The 19,320-nt window shown below is 47.1% G+C and overlaps 2 protein-coding genes across 2 annotated transcripts in view; one reads left to right on the top strand and one right to left on the bottom strand.

The window, feature by feature from the left end:
- Positions 1-19,320, top strand: part of DFFA (DNA fragmentation factor subunit alpha) — a 401,378-nt gene that overhangs the window by 260,625 nt on the left and 121,433 nt on the right. The gene's annotated exons all lie outside the window — the stretch shown is intronic.
- KIF1B (kinesin family member 1B) overlaps positions 2,513-19,320 on the bottom strand; it is a 171,406-nt gene continuing 154,598 nt past the window's right edge. Inside the window, exons 40-48 of the mRNA XM_060170919.1 lie at positions 18,145-18,206; positions 15,262-15,407; positions 14,909-15,148; positions 14,080-14,151; positions 12,677-12,798; positions 9,131-9,280; positions 7,715-7,907; positions 7,428-7,546; positions 2,513-6,638 (exon numbers count right to left, since the gene is read on the bottom strand). Of these exons, the coding sequence (XP_060026902.1) occupies positions 6,596-6,638; positions 7,428-7,546; positions 7,715-7,907; positions 9,131-9,280; positions 12,677-12,798; positions 14,080-14,151; positions 14,909-15,148; positions 15,262-15,407; positions 18,145-18,206 (1,147 nt within the window). The 3' untranslated portion in view covers positions 2,513-6,595. The remainder of the gene's footprint in view (positions 6,639-7,427; positions 7,547-7,714; positions 7,908-9,130; positions 9,281-12,676; positions 12,799-14,079; positions 14,152-14,908; positions 15,149-15,261; positions 15,408-18,144; positions 18,207-19,320) is intronic.

Genomic DNA, 19,320 nt, shown 5'->3' on the forward strand with positions numbered 1-19,320 from the left:
GGCCCAGGGCAGCACTGTAACTCCCAATTACTTTTTTTTAATATAATTTTATTTATTATTGGAATGAGACAGAAAAAAACTAAGAGAGGAGGGGAAGATAGAGAGGGAGACAGAGAGACAGCTACAGCCCTGCTTCACCACTCATGAAGCTTTCCCCCTGCAGGTGGGGACCAGGGGCTTCAACTGGGGTCCTTGCGCACAGTAATGTGTGCATTCAACCAAAGTATTTTTTTATAATTAAAAAAATTATTTTTATTATTTTTTAATTTATTTATTGGGGAATTAATGTTTTACATTCAATAGTAAGAACAATAGTTTGTACATGCATAACATTCCCCAGTTTCCCACATAACAATACAACCCCCACTAGGTCCTCTGAATCCTTCTTGGGCCTGTGTTCTCCCCACCCACCCACCCCAGAGTCTTTTACTTTGGTGCGATATGCCAATTCCATTTCAGGTTCTACTTGTGTTTTCTTTCCTGATCTTGTTTTTCAACTTCTGCCTGAGAGTGAGATCATCCCATATTCATCCTTCTGTTTCTGACTTAGTTCACTCAACATGATTTTCTCAAGGTCCATCCAAAATCGGCTGAAAACGGTGATGTCACCATTTTTTACAGCTGAGTAGTATTCCATTGTGTATATAGACCACAACTTGCTTGTTGGTATGCATGAGACCCCTTCTGTTTCATTTGGTTTAAATCCCCCCTGCTTAACACTATTCTATTTACATAACCACTTCATTCTATTTACATAACCACTGTTAACAAGTTCCACCCTCCCTCCAGGGCATTTGTGGTTCAGTGATAGGATTCTCGCCTAATCTGCCCCCTCTTTGTCACACTCTGATTTTCACCAGTCACTTTTCTCTCCACCCTCTCTATGTCACATCCTGTTTCCACTTTACTTGGCAAGTATAAAGACAGCATTGTGAGTTTTACAGTATTGTACTTTGAGTTTAACTTAGCTCGTCTTAGATTGTGCTGCGTCCTGCATGAATAAAGAGATACTGCCTACAGCTCAATCATGAGTCCCTGGTCGTCTGTTACCCGCCCGTGAAGCCAGCCCGGCGAAAACAACATAACCCATCGAAAACAACACTTGCTCAGCCAAGTATTTTTTTTCTTTTGCCTCCAGGGTTCTTGCTGGGGCTTGGTGCCTGCACTTTGAATCCACTGCTCCTGGAGGCCATTTTCCCCTTTTGTTGCCCTTGTTACCCTAGTTGTCACTGCTGCTGCTGTTGTTGGATAGGACAGAGAGAAATGGAGAGAGGAGGGGGAGATAGAGAGGGGGAGAGAAAGACAGACACCTGCAGACCTGCTTCACCACTTGTGAGGCGACCCCCCTCAGGTGGGGAGCTGGGGGCTCAAACTGGGATCCTTGCACCGGTTCTTGCACTTTGCACCATGTGAGCTTAACCCGCTGTGCTACTGCCCAACCCCCACCAAAAGTACTTTTTTAAAATTGTATTTATTTTCCTTTTTTTGTTACCCTTGCTGCTTTTTTTTATCGTTGTTGCAGTTATTATTGTTGTAGTTATTGATGTCGTCATTGTTGGATAGGACAGAGAAATGGAGAGAGGAGGGGAAGACAGAGAGGGGGGAGAGAAAGACAGACACCTACAGACCTGCTTCACCGCCTGTGAAGCGACTCCCCTGCAGGTGGGGAGCCAGGGGGCTCGAACTGGGATCCTTACGCTGGTCCTTGTGCTTTGCACCACCTGCGCTTAACCCGCTGTGCTACTGCCCTACTCCCTTCCCCCAAAAAAGTATTTTTACACAGGGCAGGGGAGAGAGCATAGTAGTTATCCAAAAGACTTTCATGCTTGAGGGAGTCGGGTGGTGGCGCAGCAGGTTAAGTGCATGTGGCGCAAAGTGCAAGGACCGGCGGAAGGATGCTGGTTCGAGCCTCCAGCTCCCCACCTGCAGGGGAGTCACTTCACAGGCAGTGAAGCAGATCTGCAGGTGTCTGTCTTTCTCTCCCCCTCTGTCTTCCCCTCCTCTCTCCATTTCTCTCTGTCCTATCCAACAACAACAACATCAATAATCACAACAATGCTAAACAACAAGGGCAACAAAACGAAAAATAAATAAATAAATATTTTTAAAAAGTTAAAAAAAGACTTTCATGCCTGAGGCTCCTCAGGTCCTAGTCTCCGCACCACCTAAGCCTGAGCTGAGCGTCTAGGTGACATCACCGTGACTTCTGTCCTAAGAAAGTAATGTCTTTGTGCAAGCCAAGACATCTTTGTTTAGCTATCTTTCAAACAGTGTGAGAATGAATGCACACTGGGACTGGGTGATACTGGGAGCACCCAGCTGAGCACACACGTCACCAGACGTGATGACCTGGGTGCAAACCAGCAGTCTCCACCTGCAGGGGAAACTTCGTAAGCAGCGAAGCAGAGCTGAGGTGTCTTTCTCTCCCCCATCTCCCTTCTCCACCTCAACTTCCCTTTGTTCCATCAAATAAACAAAAGTAAATAAAAGAGAATAAACACACGCCAGCAGCTCCTGATGCACTGGTTGGACTTTATTATTTTACCGTGTTCACTAATAGCTGTGAAGTAAAGTTACCACACACAGTTAGATAATGTCTGCATTGCACACCTAGGGCTATACAGCAAAAGGACAGGAGTCAGTACAAATACAAGAACCGTATTTACATTCTGTATACTCAAGCTCCCCCACCAGAGTATTTACACACTAGAACATGAACGTCAACGCCGGGAATTCATGTGCACTGCAGATGTGCTCGACTCCTTAACTGGGGAGAGATGGTTTGCAAAACCTCGGTTCAAAAAGGCCACTTTGCTTCATGGGTTTTGTTGTGTGCCAAGGATGGAGGCAGATGGAGACACTGAACTCTCCATGGACAAGTACCCTGGAGCACAGCATCAAAGACAATGTCTCACACCAGGAAGGCCACTGGAGCCCTTAGGGGAACTGGGGCCTGGCTGTGCAGCAGGAAGAGATCAACTCAAGGACATGAAGATACGGTGGCCAGGGCTTGGCAAGAGACCAACCTCAGCGTGGACTTTCTGGGCACAGTCAGTAGCTGTGAGTTTCTAACATGCAGTTTCTGCCAACTCTAATTTCTTCCAGAGAAATAATTAGGGGCTTTCCCAAGACTTTTTTGGGGGAGCTGCGATACTCATCTCACAAACGGCCTTTTGCACAACAGATCACCTCTCAGCGGCTACTCCGACTGATTAAGGAAGCACAGGCCGGTGACCTCGCCACACAGTGACGGCCTGGCCACACAGGGAGCGCCGCTGGCCCTGGGAGCAGGCGCAGGGTGTGGCATTAGTTCGAGTCCTGGCTCGACACCTGCAAGCCTGACAGCAGCAGCAGAGCTAGCTTCCTTTAAAGGACCAAGTCAGCGGGAACCAAAAGTGAAGATGAAGAGCCAAGTCAAACAAACAAACAAAAAAACAAGCAAACAAGCAAACAAGCCTCGTCTGTGCAGAAGCCAAGTAGCCACAGCAAGGGGAGGGCGGAGGAGTGACACACACACCCCTCACCAAGCTCAACACCTGTCAGCTGGACACCAGCAGCAGGCACTGTGTGCTCTGGAGTATAAGCCAAGAGAAGTGATTTAATTTTCAGATCCCAAAAGACCGTAGACAAAGATTTAAGCTATTCCTTCATTTTTTAAGAACTGAAAAAAAAATCTATAAAAACAGGAGTTGTAGGCAAGGGAGGGAAATAAAATACATCAAATAATAGTGGTTTAGGAGGAGGGGTGGCAATGTTCCTTGGGCTTGACCACATTTCAACAATACTGGAATTTAGATGCCTCAAAGCCCTGCCTCCCCAGTGCCTCTACTGTGTGCTGGGCTGGCTGGCCCCCACAGTCCTGCCCTCCCCTGTGCCCCTACTGTGTGCTGGGCTAGCCGGCGCCCACAGTCCTGCCCTCCCCTGTGCCCCTACTGTGTGCTGGGCTGGCTGGCCCCATAGTCCTGCCCTCCCCTGTCCCCCTACTGTGTGCTGGGCTGGCTGGCCCCCACAGTCCTGCCCTCCCCTATGCCCCTACTGTGTGCTGGGCTGGCTGGCCCCACAGTCCTGCCCTCCCCTGTGCCCCTACTGTGTGCTGGGCTGGCCGGCCCCCACAGTCCTGCCTGGGAGTTGACTGACTCCCAGCAGGCACAGACTAAGGAGTGAGCACAGTCTGGTGTGGGCTATGAGGCCGTGTTTCATTTTGTTAGAAGAATGGACGTGGCTTTAATTAGCACTCATTTCTCTCACTTGTGTAAGAGTTTTCTTTCTCTCGTTTTTAACTTCTTTTTGTTTGTTTCTTTTGCTTGTAAAAAAAAAAGGAAAAAGAACCCTCTAAAGGTGGTCACCTTGAAGGTGGAATTTCTTAACTTTCCATTTGACCTCAAGACCCTCCCTCAGAGCTGCAGGTGGACACGGGCTGTGGTCGCCCCTGAGGCTGTCCCAGCTCCAGTCTGAAGAGGGGCCCTGCAGAAGGAGCCCCTTGTCCTTGCAGGGTGGAGTCTGCCTGCTGGAGACCCTTGCAGGCCCGGCCTCGTCAGTGGGCACTGTCAACAGCCCGCCCGTTTGGCTGCTCTGAAACCCGATGCTTCCAGCAAAGACCACTTAGCCGGCTCTGGCTCTGACGGGTCTAGAGGAAAACAAGCCTTGCAGTGCGCCAATTGGCTTTACCTTCCCTCAGCCTCCTCACTCCCCTACGAGCAGCAGTATTCATGGTTTATTGTTTTTATGATTTAATTTTAAAGGTAACCTTCAAATTTCACCTTCATCTCCGTGAAATTAGGTTTAATTCTAAATCTAGTCTGGGAAGCTGTCTTAAGCACTGACAGGCCCTGCCTGGGTTTGGGTACACGCCAGAAGGGCACAGTACACTCATTAGACAATGAAGAAACCTCTCACTACATTAAGAAGCTCACATATCACTTAGCAAACAAATAATACTAGTGACCTATATTTCAAGCAGAGGGGGAAAAAGTTTAAAAGCTACTCCTCCACTCCAGAGTCTGCACTGATCACGGTGGGGATAAGCCGCCCGTGACCTCCAGCCGCCGTCCCTTACTGAGCTCTCTGTGACTCCCTCTTCCTTCCCTCGTCTTGCATGCTTGGAAAGATGGGTGAAGCTGGGCGACGTGTGTCCTGGGGTCCAGGTGGTGGCGGGCCCATCTGCTAAGTGTCCTGTGGTGACCCCACCACTGCTGACCAGAGCAGAGTAACTCGTCTTCCACAGAGTGACAATGAAGGCCAGACAGGAAAAGCCATGGGAGTGACCTGGGAGGTCTCTCCTCCCCACATCCTGCCTACAAACCCCACTGGCAGCTGGAGGAAAAGTGAATCTTCACCACCTTGCAAGCGCTTCCCTGGAGATGGAGACTTAGAACGAAGGATGGGCAGAGGCAGATGGAAGCAGAGGCCACTGCAGTCAAAGACTCAACCCCTCCCTGCCCCTCCCTGTGTTCTTTGGTTTTGTTTTCAGTGGCGGCAGGGGCTTGGGTCTGACCCCTGGGACTCAGAAAGCGTCCATACACTCAGAGAACAATAAGCTTCATCCAAAGTTTGTCCAATCTGCTAAGCTTCACCGAGATGACCGCTGGGTCCCGAGGGAGAGTTCCCAGCTCGCACTTGAACACTGTAGTTTCTGCTTTTGCTCAAAGGGAGCTACAACAGTCACCTGCAATAGTCTTGACAGTCATGACCCATAAATTCATCGCTAGAAAGTGCAACGCCCCCTTGTGGACATCTGTGCGGGAGGTGGCCTAATAGCAACCTGTCTCGTCACCCCCTAGTGCCAAGGACAGACAGCGAACGGCTCCTCTGGAGAGAATGGTCAGCTCTGAGCACCCCAGTGACTCACAGCCCACTGCCAAACCCTCTCTCTCTTTGATATCCACCAGTTTTTCCTGTCTTACAAGGTCAACAGCAACCACTGTTCCACAACTACTGAAAACAATCACTTAGCAGATGAAAACCACACGATGATATTCTAAATAAACTCCAACTTCAAAGGCTACACCCATTCCATTTCTAAGTTTACCACAACTTTTTCCTGAATGGAAAGTATAGAGGTGAGTTATGGCAAATACAGACAGAAGGACAAAGGGTATGTTTTTTCCTCTCAGCTTCTACAAATCCAGATGTCTCCTCCCATAATAGTCTCTGAGCCACCCAAGAAAAATCAAAGTGGTATCACAAACAGTGAAAGGGAAAAAAGCATTATGTAGTCTTGAAAAACAGACAAAGCTATCTAAACACAGCAGTAGTACCGACATCAGAAGTGGTCATAGGGGACCTATTATACAAAAGAAAGTCAAAATACACCAAAAAATAAGCTGGAGGCTCACTGGATCCTCTCTGGGGTTGGTTTTTGTTTTGTTTTGTTTTTCCTTTTGTTAGGTCACATGCTAATCACAAGGGTCCTCAGCACAAAGAAGAGTACAGAGCAATGGAGATAGGGCACAGGAGAAGCTGGAAAGCGGCTGGACAAAGAGGGGAGCCGTGAAGCCACAGAATTACATACAAGGGTAGCCATCAAGAATCACAGAGAGGAATGAGAGGTGACACTTCCTTTATGTCGAAGGCGAGGAGAGTGCTCAGCAGTCACTTAGTACTTGAGTTGGCTTGGGCATCTGTGGGACAGCTTTGACCTGTGGGCACAAAAGGGGAGGCAGGGTTATGAAGCCAGATCTAGGGTCTCCCTCTGTGGCTCAGCTCCGTGAGCAGCTGCTTCTCCACAGTTTTCACGGCTCCGCCAACACCCAGGTCCAAGCACTTCCTAGGCTCTGAGATGGGTCAAAGGGTTGAGTCTGGACAGGAGTCTAAGCTTCTCACGATCTTTCCTTCAGTTAGTCCCATAGGCTGCAACTCCGTAAGAACAAAAAGTCGGGGATGTGCGGTAGAGCAGCGGGTTAGGCGCACGTGGCACAAAGCACAAGGACCAGTGTAAGGATCTCGGTTCGAGCCCCCGGCTCCCCACCTGCAGGGGAGTCACCTCACAGGCGGTGAAGCAGGTCTGCAGGTGTCTATGTTTCTCTCCCTCTTTCTGTCTTCCCCTCCTCTCTCCATTTCTCTCAGTCCTATCCAACAATGAACAACATCAACAACAATAATAACCACAGCAAGGCTACAACAACAAGGGGAACAAAAAAAGGGGGGGGGGATGGCCTCCAAGAGCAGTGGATTCACGGTTTAGGCAGTGAGCCCCAGCAATAACCTTGGAGGCAGAAAAAAAAAAAAATCAGAGCAGGAGACTGACTGCAAATCTGAGCCAGAGTCGTCTCAGACACTCAGAAGGCCAGAGGATGCCTTGCCTTAGAGAAGCTGAGGCCCTCAGCCATCCTCCAGCCACATTTGGCCTCCTGACCGCTGCTATTTGATGCTGATGTCCTTGGGGTGAAGAAGCCCAGAACCCAAGGAGATGCAGGGTGAATTCTTACCTTATCGTGCCAGCAAGGAGTGGGTTAAAGGCATACAGCCAGTCATTCATGTCTTTGTCATTGAGAGCCTGCAAAAGGACCCCACGGTGCTTTGTGCAAACAGCAAAGGTGTTAGGAGTCTGAAAGAGATGTGAGAGAGAGTTGCTATGGAGACTGGATTACCTGTGGGGCGTGCCTCACATGCCACCAAAGGATCCGAGGCCAAGGAGAAAGGAGACTCCCCACTATAGCAACAGTTGGGAACTCAAAAGAGAAGGTGCTGGAGAACTGGCTGGCACAGGACTCACCTTCAGCATGGCCTGCTGGTCCTCACTGAATTCAACCTGCGCTGAGCAGAGGTTAAGGATGCCACGCTCCACTGGGTCTTTGTCACTGTTATAGATGAAGACGTAAGGGCGCCGGACCACAACAAACTGTTTAGTCCAGTTGCTGGAAAGTGGTTCCTTAAAGTTCAAGTATCCTTTCTTGGAGACCACTGAGCTAAAAAAGGACAGCAGCAGAAAGATTGGCTTCTTTTTTTTTTTTTAATTTAAAAAAAATTTTAAAAATTTATGTATTTATTTTCCCTTTTGTTGCCCTTGTTGTTGTAGTTATTGTTGTTGTTGTTATTGATGTCATCATTGTTAGATAGGACAGAGAGAAATGGAGAGAGGAGGGGAAGACAGAGGAGAGAAAGACAGACACCTGCAGACCTGCTTCACCGCCTTCTGTGAGGGAGGTGGCCTAATAGCAACCTGTATCGTCACCTCCTAGTGCCAAGGACAGACAGCGAACAGCTCCTCTGGAGAGAAGAATGGTCATTTCTGAGCATGCTGAAGCATGAAGAATGGTCATCTCTGAGTCGCTCGTGAAGCGACTGCTCTGCAGGTGGGGAGCTGGGGGCTGGAACTGGGATCCTTACGCTGGTCCTTGCACTTTGTGCCACCTGCGCTTATCCTGCTGCACTACTGCCCGACTCCCAAAGATTGGCTTCTTACCCAAGTGAAGAGATCATGAGCTGAGCACCACAGAAATATGTCCCACCTAGGCCAAGTCACTAGGCTGACTACAACAAATGAACTACTTGTCTAGAAGCTTTTTTTCAAAGGCTTACTTCATTGTTAATGGCAGAGAGTAGCACTCTGGCACAGGCAAGGCCAGAGTTTGAACTCAGGACACCATGATTGAGAACCTTACCTTCCTGGGGAAAGAGGGGAGAACACTGAGCAGCACCAAGTGCAACTGCCTGGAGGTGCAATGGAACAGCCAGAACTGCGGGCATTAGGCTGTAACACAGACCTCATGAATGGGACGGCCTGTCTCTTACCCAGCGCTGCGGGTATTAGGCTGTAACACAGACCTCATGCAGAGTTTTGAAAGTTAAAAATCTGTATCTATGCCTTTTTATTTTCCATTTTTCTTGAGAAATAATTAACATAAACCACAAATAAAGGCATATGGCCCAGTGACTGATCCACACATATGTGAAGCGACTATCACAGTCGGTTCAACTCACATGCATCTTCTCAGATTTTCTCCTTGAGATGAAAACACTATGTATTCACTCTAACTTGCCCAACAGCACACAGTGGTGTTTGTTGTAACCTTTAAAAAAATAACTGCTAATACACACACACACACACACACACACACACACACACACACACACACACACACACACAATCTCTCTCTCTCTCAACATACTTGGTCAACATGGTACTCACCCTGGTCTAATTTCTTCAATATCTGGAACAAGATTAAGAAATTCATTTTTTCCTGCTCGAGCCAAAAAGGGTGTTTCTACAGCTGGGACAATCTGAAACTGTTCGTATTCTGTGCAGGGACTAGAGGCCCGAGAATTGGCTTCTGGGGTCCTTTGAAAGAGATTAGAAAGAAATGGTTAACAAAAGGTTTCATGTTGGTGTTCAAGCACCTCTGGCAGGATTAGCAGTGATCTCCCTAATCACCAGGGGCCTTGCAAACAGAGAGTTTGGTTGAGACCCTCTGGTGTCAGTTCATTTTGAATTCAACTGGTATGAGGCTTTCAGAAGTTTCAAAAGAAAATTGGTCAGCAATGACCATCAACTCACCCAATCTCTCTTCCTATTTTGGAGCTTAGCATAATTATTTTATTTTTAAAAAAATTATCTTTATTTATTTATTGGATAGAGACAGGTAGAAATCGAGAGGGAAGGGGGTGATAGGGAGAGAGACAGAGAGACACTTGCAGCCCTGCTTCACCACTTGTGAAGCTTTCCCCTGCAGGTGGGGACCAGAGGATCGAACCTGGGTCCTTGTGCATTGTGGTGTGTGCACTCAAACAGCTGCGCCACCACCCGGCCCCAGAGCTTAGCAAAATCAACTGCATTTTACTGATACTAAAAAGTCCATTTTGGGAACTGGAAAGACAGTAATGGCTATGCAAAAGATGTTCCTGACAGAGGCTCCAAGTTCCCAGATTCAACCCTGCACCACCATAAACCAGAGTTGAGCAGTGCATAGGTAAAAGTAAGTGAATCAACTGTCCTCTTTTTTTCTTTTTAAATATTTATTTATTTATTCCGTTTTGTTGCCCTTGTTGTTTTACTGTTGTTGTTATTATTGTTGTTGTTATTGATGTTGTTGGGTAGGACAGAGAGAAATGGAGAGAGGAGGGGAAGACAGAGATAGGGGGAAAGACAGACACCCGCAGACCTGCTTCGCCACCTGTGAAGCGACTCCCCTGCAGGTGAGGAGCCGGGGGCCAAGCGGGGATCCTCAAGCTGGTCCCTGTGCTTCACACAACACGCACCTAACCCGCTGCACTACCGCCCGACCCCGGTATGTCACCTTTCAGCTGGCAGCAGTTTTCCTTCTCAGCAGAACTGAGACTTATGTCTTATGGCCTACGGCATCCCAATTTAAGGAAATCACTTGGCTGTGCTATTTTCTCCGACCACATTCAATGCTGGGGGATACAACAAACAGCTAGATGGAAACTGGTGACTGCTTAATTTCACCAGAGCCCTGCTCAGCTCTGGCTTACGGTGGTGTGGGGACTGAACCCATGACTTTGGAGCCTCAGGCACGAAAGTCTCTGCATAACCACTGTGCTGTCTACCCCCGCCCCTGGCCCCAGGTGTTTTTAAAAAGACTCATTTTATTTCACAACTGATAGGTAACTAGGGTTCTCCACATCTGAAGCATACAGTTATCACCAGGCACATTCCAGCTTAAAGCTGTTTCTTCTTCTTTCATAGTCTATTTTCGTTAAGTTTCTTTTAAATATATAATTTAATACATTTTTTTGGATAGAGACAAACTGATGGGGAAGGAAGAGACAGCTGCAGCACTGCTTGACTATAGGTGGGGACTGGGGCTTGAACCCAGGTCCTTGCACGTGGTACGATGTGCTCTGCTTTTGTTCGCAGACCCAGAGCGTCATGCACGTGTGGCCCAATGCTCTGGACTGGCCTCTCTTCTCACCCTCTCTCTGATTCCCAGAGAGGGAGAGCAACAGAAAGAAAGGAGAGTCCCACACACTGCCCAGGGAGTTCTCCCCATGTGGTGGCGCCTCACGTTGTGCTGGGGTGTCAGACTAGGCCTTAACATGGTAAGGTTCTAAGCAGCTTTTCAAAACAGTCTTCCCAAGATGGGCTTTACTATGTTTGGGGGATACAAAAAGGGTTGAAAGTAGAAAGACAAAATAAACAGAAATAACTTGAGCAGGCTAGGGGGCCAGGCTGTAGCGAAGTAGGTTAAGCGCACAGACAGGTGCAAGGATTCCGGTTTGAGCCCCTCCCCCCAGCCCCCTTCCCACCTGCAGTGGAGACACTTCACAAGCAGTGAAGCAGCTTTCTCTCCCTCTCTCTCAATTTCTCTCTGTCCTATCCAACAACAACAACAAAAATGGGGAAAAAAAAGGCATCTGGAGCAGTGGATTCACAGTGCAGTTAGGAACCCCAGCGATAACCTTGGAGGCAAAAAAATAAAAGAGTGAAGTCTAACTGCTTGCTTGGCCATGTGCACAGCCGCGTCTGTCCCCTGCCACACTGCAGGCAGCTTCATCTTGTGGTTTCTCCCCCACCCCCATCTGAAAAAGCCAGTGCATCATTTAGGCTCATGGGGCTACACAGATGGACCAGGAGCCTCAGTCAGCCATCAGCTCTGCCCTCTACTGTTTCCCTAGCCTCCTCCTTTCTATTTATTTTTTCTTTCATGATTTTATTATTATTACTATTATTATTATTATTATTATTATTTGCCTCCAGGGTTATCACTGGGGCTTGGTACCTGCACTATGAATCCACTGCTCCTGGGGCCCATTTTGTTGCCCTTGTTGTTGTTGGATAGGACAGAGAGAAATGGAGAGAGGAGGGGAAGACAGAGAGGGGGAGAGAAAGACAGACACCTGCAGACCTGCTTCACCACCTGTGAAGCAACTCCTCTGCAGGTGGGGAGCCGGGAGCTTGAACCGGGGTCCTTACGCTGGTCCTTGCACTTCGTGCCAGTGTACTTAACCTGCTGTGCCACTGCTTGAGCCCCCTTTATCATTAAAAAAAAATTATTTATTTTCCCTTTTGTTGTCCTTGTTGCTTTACTGTTGTAGTTATTGTTATGATTGTTGTTGGATAGGACAGAGAGAAATGGAGAGAGGAGGGGAAGACAGAGAGGGGGAGAGAAAGACAGACACCTGCAGACCTGCTTCACCGCCTGTGAAGCGACTCGCCTGCAGGTGGGGAGCTGGGGGCTCCAACTGGGATCCTTATGCCAGTCCTTGCGCTTTGCACCATATGCCCCAAACCCACTGCGCTACCACCTGGCCCCCTTGACCTCCCCTTTTCTTTCTTAATCACCACCAAGGTCATTGCTGGGGTTCAGTGCCCACAAGACACATCCACCACCACTCGTGTGTGTATTTTTTTTTTTAATTTTTCTTATTTTTACCAGTACACTGCTCAGCTCTGGCTCATGGTGGTGTGGGGGACTGAACCTGAGACCTTGGAGGCTCAGGCAGGAGAGTCTCTTTGCTTAACCATTATGCTGTCTCCCCCCTATCCAGTTTATGTATTTTTTAGAGAGATAAAAATTGAGAGGGAAGGAGATGGAGAGGAAGAGATAAAGAGAGACATTTGCAGCCTGGCCTCAGCACTCCAGAAGCCTTCCCCCTCTGGAGGGGAATGTGAACTTGCATCCTTGAGCAAGGCAATACGTGCATCCTACTGTGTGTGCCACTGCCCAGCCCCACCTGGACTCTGAGATTAGTGACTTGGTAAAATCTAGGCACCCACTTCTGATCCAGAGAGTTGCTCCTGGAGTCCACCAGAGAGGGGCAGGTGGAGGAAGGGGTAAGGGTAGCACTGCTGAAGCTGGACACGGAGGGATCCCGTCCTATTGGAGAGATGTCTGACAACTGGAAGCAGAACAGAACATGCCATGTGAGATTCAGATGACGTGACCTCTATGGAAAACTTGCATGACCAGTGACCTCATTTCCATAAAGACGTTTCAGGTCATTCAAGAAAATATTATGAAGTCATCTTTGGAATCAAGACATTTACAAAGGAGGCAAGGCAGGGATATAAACCATTTTTTGTTTGTTTTGTAGTAGCTACTGCCCTGCCCCATTAAGGAAACAACCCAATCATTATGTGTCAAGCACTTAGAACAAGATGGACTGCTTTAAGAACATGGCAGAAGTCCGGCCCTGCTGGAGGCTGCATTCTAGTAGGAAGGACAGAAACGAACCAGTCAGCAAACTTGAAAGAAGTGTGAACAGTGCTACAGCACAAGGTAAAGTGGCTAGGAAGCTGTAATGGACATGGTGGCTTTCCACAGAGTTGCTAGGGAGGCTGGCTTTAAGGGGAGATCCTGAAGCGTCAGAGTCAGCCAGTCACAGGCAGGCCTGGAGGAGGGTGCTGAGGCAGGTAAGCAGCAGGCACACAAAGGCCTCAGCACTGGTGAGATCTGGGGAGCACCAAAGTAGGTCCAGGTGACTAGCACACAGTGAGTGATACAGAAGGGCTTTTTTTTTTTTTTTTTTTTTTTTGCCTCTAGGGCTATTTCTGGGGCTTAGTGCCTGCACTACATAAGAATCCACTGCTCCTAGAGGCCACTATTTCCCTTTTGTTGCCCTTGTTGTTTATCCTTGTTGTTGTAGTTGTTGGATAGGATAGAACGAAATCGAGAGAGGAGGGGAAGACTGAGAGGAGGAGAAAAAGACAGACACCTGCAGACCTGCTTCACCGCCTGTGAAGTGAGCCCCCCTGCAGGTGGGGAGCCGGGGGCTCGAACCAGGATCCTTATGCTGGTTCTTACGCTTCGCGCCATGCGCGCTTAACTTGCTGCGCTACCGCCCAGCCCCCGATACAGAAGGTCTTAACAGTGTTCATCTCACTCCTTGTGAAACACGACAAAACTTAATGTTGTCAAGAGCCATGGGATTCTTTTTAAGCACTGTCATATAAAACTGTACCCCCACAAAACATTTTTCTCCAGTAGATTTAGGGAAAAGTCAAAATGTTGCCCATCTGATAGTCACTCTGAGAGAGAAATACCTTCATCTTTAGAAGTTAGCATGCTGTGCTCTGAAGAATTAAATGAGTCAGCTATATCACACATGCTGTTAGAATGCTATGCACCTCAAGACACCAAAAGACGGCGCAATGTGGGAGAGAAAGGTGAAGCCACTCACCTTACAGTCACTGACGCTGCTGAGCACCTGGCTGAATTCCCTGTTGAAAGTGTGGGTGAGAAGTTGCAGGCACTACAGAAGAGAAGAGCAAGTCTAAGTGTTAGTAACTAAATGCAGTCTGAGAAGCAAGGCAGAAGGGAAACAACATGCCTAAGAACCACAGTGAAGGTGAGGTGCTCCAGAAATGAACTAAACACAGAGCAACGGAGAGGGCATAGGACCTCAAAAGACTTAAAAAAACAACATTTTTGTTGTTGTTGTCACTATCTTTCTTAGTTTGCTGTGATACTGTAAAGCATGGAGACATAGATGGGCTTATTTTCCTTAACCAGCTAGTCTACTCAACTGCTGAAACAGAACTATTCCCCACTCTCATATCCCACTGTCAGTCATCTGCATAGACAAGTGCTCAGGAGTCATCTTCAGTGCTCTCTCTCGCTTAAAAATCTTTCTAAAAAAGTATGAGATCCCAAGTTCAGTCTGGCATCACATGTGCCAGAGTGATGCTCCAGTCCCCGTCTCATTAATAAATAATCACACCTATTTGTTTTTCACGAGATAGCCCTTACATGAGAAAATGAAGCCAGGGCACCATTCCCATAACGCTAGCACTGGGGTTCAAGCTAGGAGCCTCAGGCACGCAGGTCACAGGCTGTAGCAGCTGGGCTATTTACTTGGCCACTAACTAAATAGATACTATGACACATGCAGTCTTATTTATTCTGACATTTGCAGTGTAAATACAAGTTCTGAATGAGAGGCCCTAAAAGGAGGAAAACAAAAATGAAAACTCAAAGTGTAGCTCAGAGATTCGAGGCTGGGCTCCCACCTTAGTGGCCAGCTCTTTCTCTCTGTCCACCAGGCTTTCAATGTCTGCCGAGTCGTAGCCGCTGCTCTCGCTGGGCGTGATGGCGCTCTCGAAGGTGGTGGTCGAGATCTGAGAGGAGATGCTGGTGGAGGTGCTGAGTGTTCCGCTGCTGAGGCTGGGGGACAAGGACTCGCTCAGGGATTTGGGGATGCTGTCTCCAAGTCTCTCGCGCAGCAGGAGGAAGTGGCGGGTTTTCTCCACCTGAGAAGATCAACACCATTAATGCCTCAGTGATCCAAGCCATGGACTTTCTATGACCCACAGCTGTGAAGCTTGGGTCAGACTAGCCAGGGCTCGTGTGGGTCTGCTGGTACCTCGTGCAGGAGCCCCAGCTTCTCCAGCTCCCACTGGTGCTCCAGGATGAGGCTGTCTCCACGGGGCCGCCAACCTGCTAAGTTCTCTTCCCCCCGTACATATGCCACGGACGTGTCCAAGACTTTTCTTCTCCTCCTCTGCATGCCTGAGACAAGAAGAAATGTCCAATTCCAGCTTTTGCTCAAGACTAATGGATTCATATACACAGCAAGACAAGCCTGTAGATTTTATTGGTAAAGACCAATCTCTCAAAGCAGCTCTCTGAACTACATCTCCTTTTTTTTTTTTTTTTTAACCAGAGCCCTGCTCAGTTCTGGCTATGGTGATAGGGATTGAACCTCAGCCTGGGACTTTGGAGTCTCATGCAGGAGAGTCTCTTTGTATAACCATTATGCTATCTACCTCTACTCTCTGAACTACTTTTTAAAACTGAATTTTATATACGTTGCTATTTATAAGGGTTGCCATACAAAATAAAAAAGTGTTAAAAGTTATCAGATGTGGCAATATACAAATTAGTCTGTATACTATAGTTCTAATTATATAAAAGCATACACCCACATGAAGACAGAGGGAAGGGAGATATATATATATATATTCTTACCACATTTACTAATTAGGTTAGATGGTTTTACATTTTGAAACCATTTATTTAATTAATTAATTTATTGGATAGAAACAGTCAGAAATTGAGAGGGAAGGGGGAGATAGAGAGGGAGAGAGACAGAAAGACAGCTGCAGCCCTGCTTCACCACTAGTGAAGCTTTCCCCTGCAGGTGGGGCTGGGGGCTCAAACCTGGGTCCTTTTGCATGCTAACATGTGCGCTCAACCAGGTGCGCCACCACCCGGCCCCAATGGTAGAGGGTTTTATCTCCATCACTTCCCATTAATTTTTAGACGGTATGACATCTGACTTTATATATAAAAGACATGAGTTTAAAACATTCCAATTCCACAAAGAACTAACATGAATTCACATTCAAGGTCTTGTTTTCTCTTAATTCAGAGAAGAGGGCTCTGCCCTTTTTCCATTTGTCTCTAAAATAATTCAAACTCACATTAATAAAAAAAAGTTTCTTTTAAAACCCTGACTCTTCTCCATGATCCAGTTCTACACAGAGAAACGTTACTTAAGGCCGTGGAGCTGGAGGAACATCAGTCCAAAGGCACACGAGACAGGATATGAAATAAGCCCAGCTTCCTAAGTTCTCATTCCAGAGCATAGGAACTGCAAAGATTCTAGAGCACAGGAAGTGCAAAGATTCCAGAGCACAGGAAGTGCAAAGATTCTAGTTTTACAGGAAGTGCAAAGATTCTAGTTTTACAGGACTTGTAAAGTTGTACTGTTGGGTTACTTTGAGGGCTAAAGTGGGGGCAATGATTTTGAAGTTTTTCAAGCCAGACTCATTTCAATACAATTTCATTTTATTATTATTTCTTGCTAGGGTTGGTGGCTGCACACTGACTCCACTGCTCCTGGTGGTGTGTGTGTGTGTGAGTGTGTGTGTGTGTGAGAGAGTTTGAGTGTGTGTGTGTGTGAGAGTGTGTGTGTGAGTGTGTGTGAGTGTGTGTGTGTGAGTGTGTGTGTGAGTGTGTGTGTGTGAGTGTGTGAGTGTGTGTGAGTGTGTGTGAGTGTGTGTGTGTGTGTGTGAGTGAGAGTGTGTGTGTGAGTGTGTGTGTGTGTGTTTAATGGTTTACAGTATGACTACTGATCCTGGGTAGGTACAATTTCTTGTTTCCCTGTGACTGCTATCTGCAGAACATTCTTATTTTTAAGTATTTATTTCTTCCCTTTTGTTGCTTATTGTTTTATTGTTGTAGTTAGTATTGTTGTTATTGATGTTGTTGGATAGGTCAGAGAGAAATGGAGAGAGGAGGGGAAGGCAGAGAGGGGGAGAGAAAGACAGACACCTGCAGATCTGCCTCACCGCCTGTGAAGCGACACCCCTGCAGGTGGGGAGCTGGGGGCTTGAACCGGGATCCTTACGCCGGTCCTTGTGCTTTGCCCAACCTGCGCTTAACCCGCTGCTCCACTGCCCGACCCCCTGAATGCAGCTTTTATGACTGATTCACATTTCCTCCTTATAGTCGTCCACATCCCAGTAGCATTTTGTTGAATGCAGTTTTTATTTTATTTTATTTTTTTGCCTCCAGGGTTATTGCTGGGGCTCAGTGCTTGAATCATGAATCCACTGCTCTTGGAGGCCATTTTTTCCCCTTTTGTCGCCCTTGTTGTTTTAGCCTTATTGTGGTTATTATTATCATTGTTGATGTCTCGAAACTTTACATCAGGCTCAACCTGACGCTGTTGACTGGCTACAGAAGAAGGGCAAATGCTAGAAGAAGAAGAAGTTGTTGGTCATTCATTGTTGGATAGGACAAAGAGAAATGGTGAGAAGAGGGGAGACAGACAGGGGAGAGAAAGACAGACATCTGCAGACCTGCTTCACCGCCTGTGAAGCGACTCCCCTGCAGGTGGGGAGCTGGGGGCTCGAACCGGGATCCTTACGCCAGTCCTTGCACTTTGCACCACGTGCACTTAACCCGCTGTGCCAGACCCCCTAAATGCAGCTTTTATAACTGAAAAATGTAACTTCTACAATGGGTTTGTAAGAAATACTTGGTTTCTAAAAAACTTTAAAAATCTTTAACTCCTTCCTTCCCCACCCCCCTTCAGATAGAGACTGAGAAGGAGAGGGAGACGGAGAGGGGGAGAGAAAGCATGGAAGCTTCCTTCAGTGCAGTGAGGGCCAGGCTTGAACCTGGGTATTGTGCATACTACCCAAGTGAGCTATTTTTGTAGCCCTCAAATTTCTGACGTTACACATAATATAAACATGTACAAAGATCATTATCACCTCCCCAATTCACAAGAGCTTACCTGGACTACCTGTGTCTGCCATTTTGCATAAACTGAGTTCGTAAATTCCAGTGACTCGATTGCTGTTTGAATGAAAGCAGGGAAACAACTACTTAATTTCTTAAAGCACAAACATGGAAACATCTGGACTCTCTACTTACAACACTGTCCCGTCTATAGGAACTGCAACTCACCCTCAAATTTCCTGGTTCTGAATTTGAGAATTTTTCTTTTCTTTTCTGGGAGGAGCCTATTTTCATTGCATTAACTATTTATTTATTTATTTATTGGACAGAGACACAAAAATCTAGAGGGAAAGAGGGAGACACCTGCACCCCTGCTTTACCACTTGTAAAGCTTTCCCCCTGCAGGTGGGGCTGGGGGTTTGAACTCAGGTCCTTGTACATGGTAACATGTTCACTCAACCTGGTTCACCACTGCCGAGTCCCCACTTTCATTTCAATCTTTTAATCATTCTTGCCTCAGTAGAACTAATAAAGTTGAAAATAAAGAAAATTTATAACACATATATGAAAAAACAAAAACTGCTTTTGCATGTGGTGCAAAGCACAAGGACCGGCATAAGGATCCCAGTTCGAGCCCCCGGCTCCCCACCTGCAGGGGAGTCGCTTCACAGGCGGTGAAGCAGGTCTGCAGTTGTCTGTCTTTCTCTCCCCCATTTTCCCCTCTTCTCTCCATTTCTCTCTGACCTATCCAACAACAACATCAGTAACAACAACAATAACTACAACACAATAAAAAACAACAAGGGCAACAAAAGGCAAAATAAAATAAATATATTTTAAAAACCCTGCTTTTTCTTGCCATAAAAGACAGTTATGGGAAAAAGTGACTAGAAAAAAATGATAAGAGTATTAGGAAGTGATCCTGAGCCATCTATGGAGCAATCATACTTTAAAAAAATATTTATTTATTCCTTTTTTGTTGCCCTTGTTGTTTTATTGTTGTAGTTATTATTGTTATTGATGTCATCGTTGTTGGATAGGACAGAGAGAAATGGACAGAGGAGGGGGAGACAGAGAGGGGGAGAGAAAGACAGACACCTGCAGACCTGCCTCACCATCTGTGAAGCAACCCCCCTGTAGGTGGGGAGCCGGGGGCTTAAACCAGGATCCTTACGGCAGTCCTTGCGCTTTGCGCCACCTGTGCTTAACCCACTATGCTACCGCCTGACTC

This window comes from Erinaceus europaeus, chromosome 13, assembly GCF_950295315.1.
Source record: "Erinaceus europaeus chromosome 13, mEriEur2.1, whole genome shotgun sequence".
In the NCBI taxonomy this organism is placed as follows: Eukaryota; Metazoa; Chordata; class Mammalia; order Eulipotyphla; family Erinaceidae; genus Erinaceus; species Erinaceus europaeus.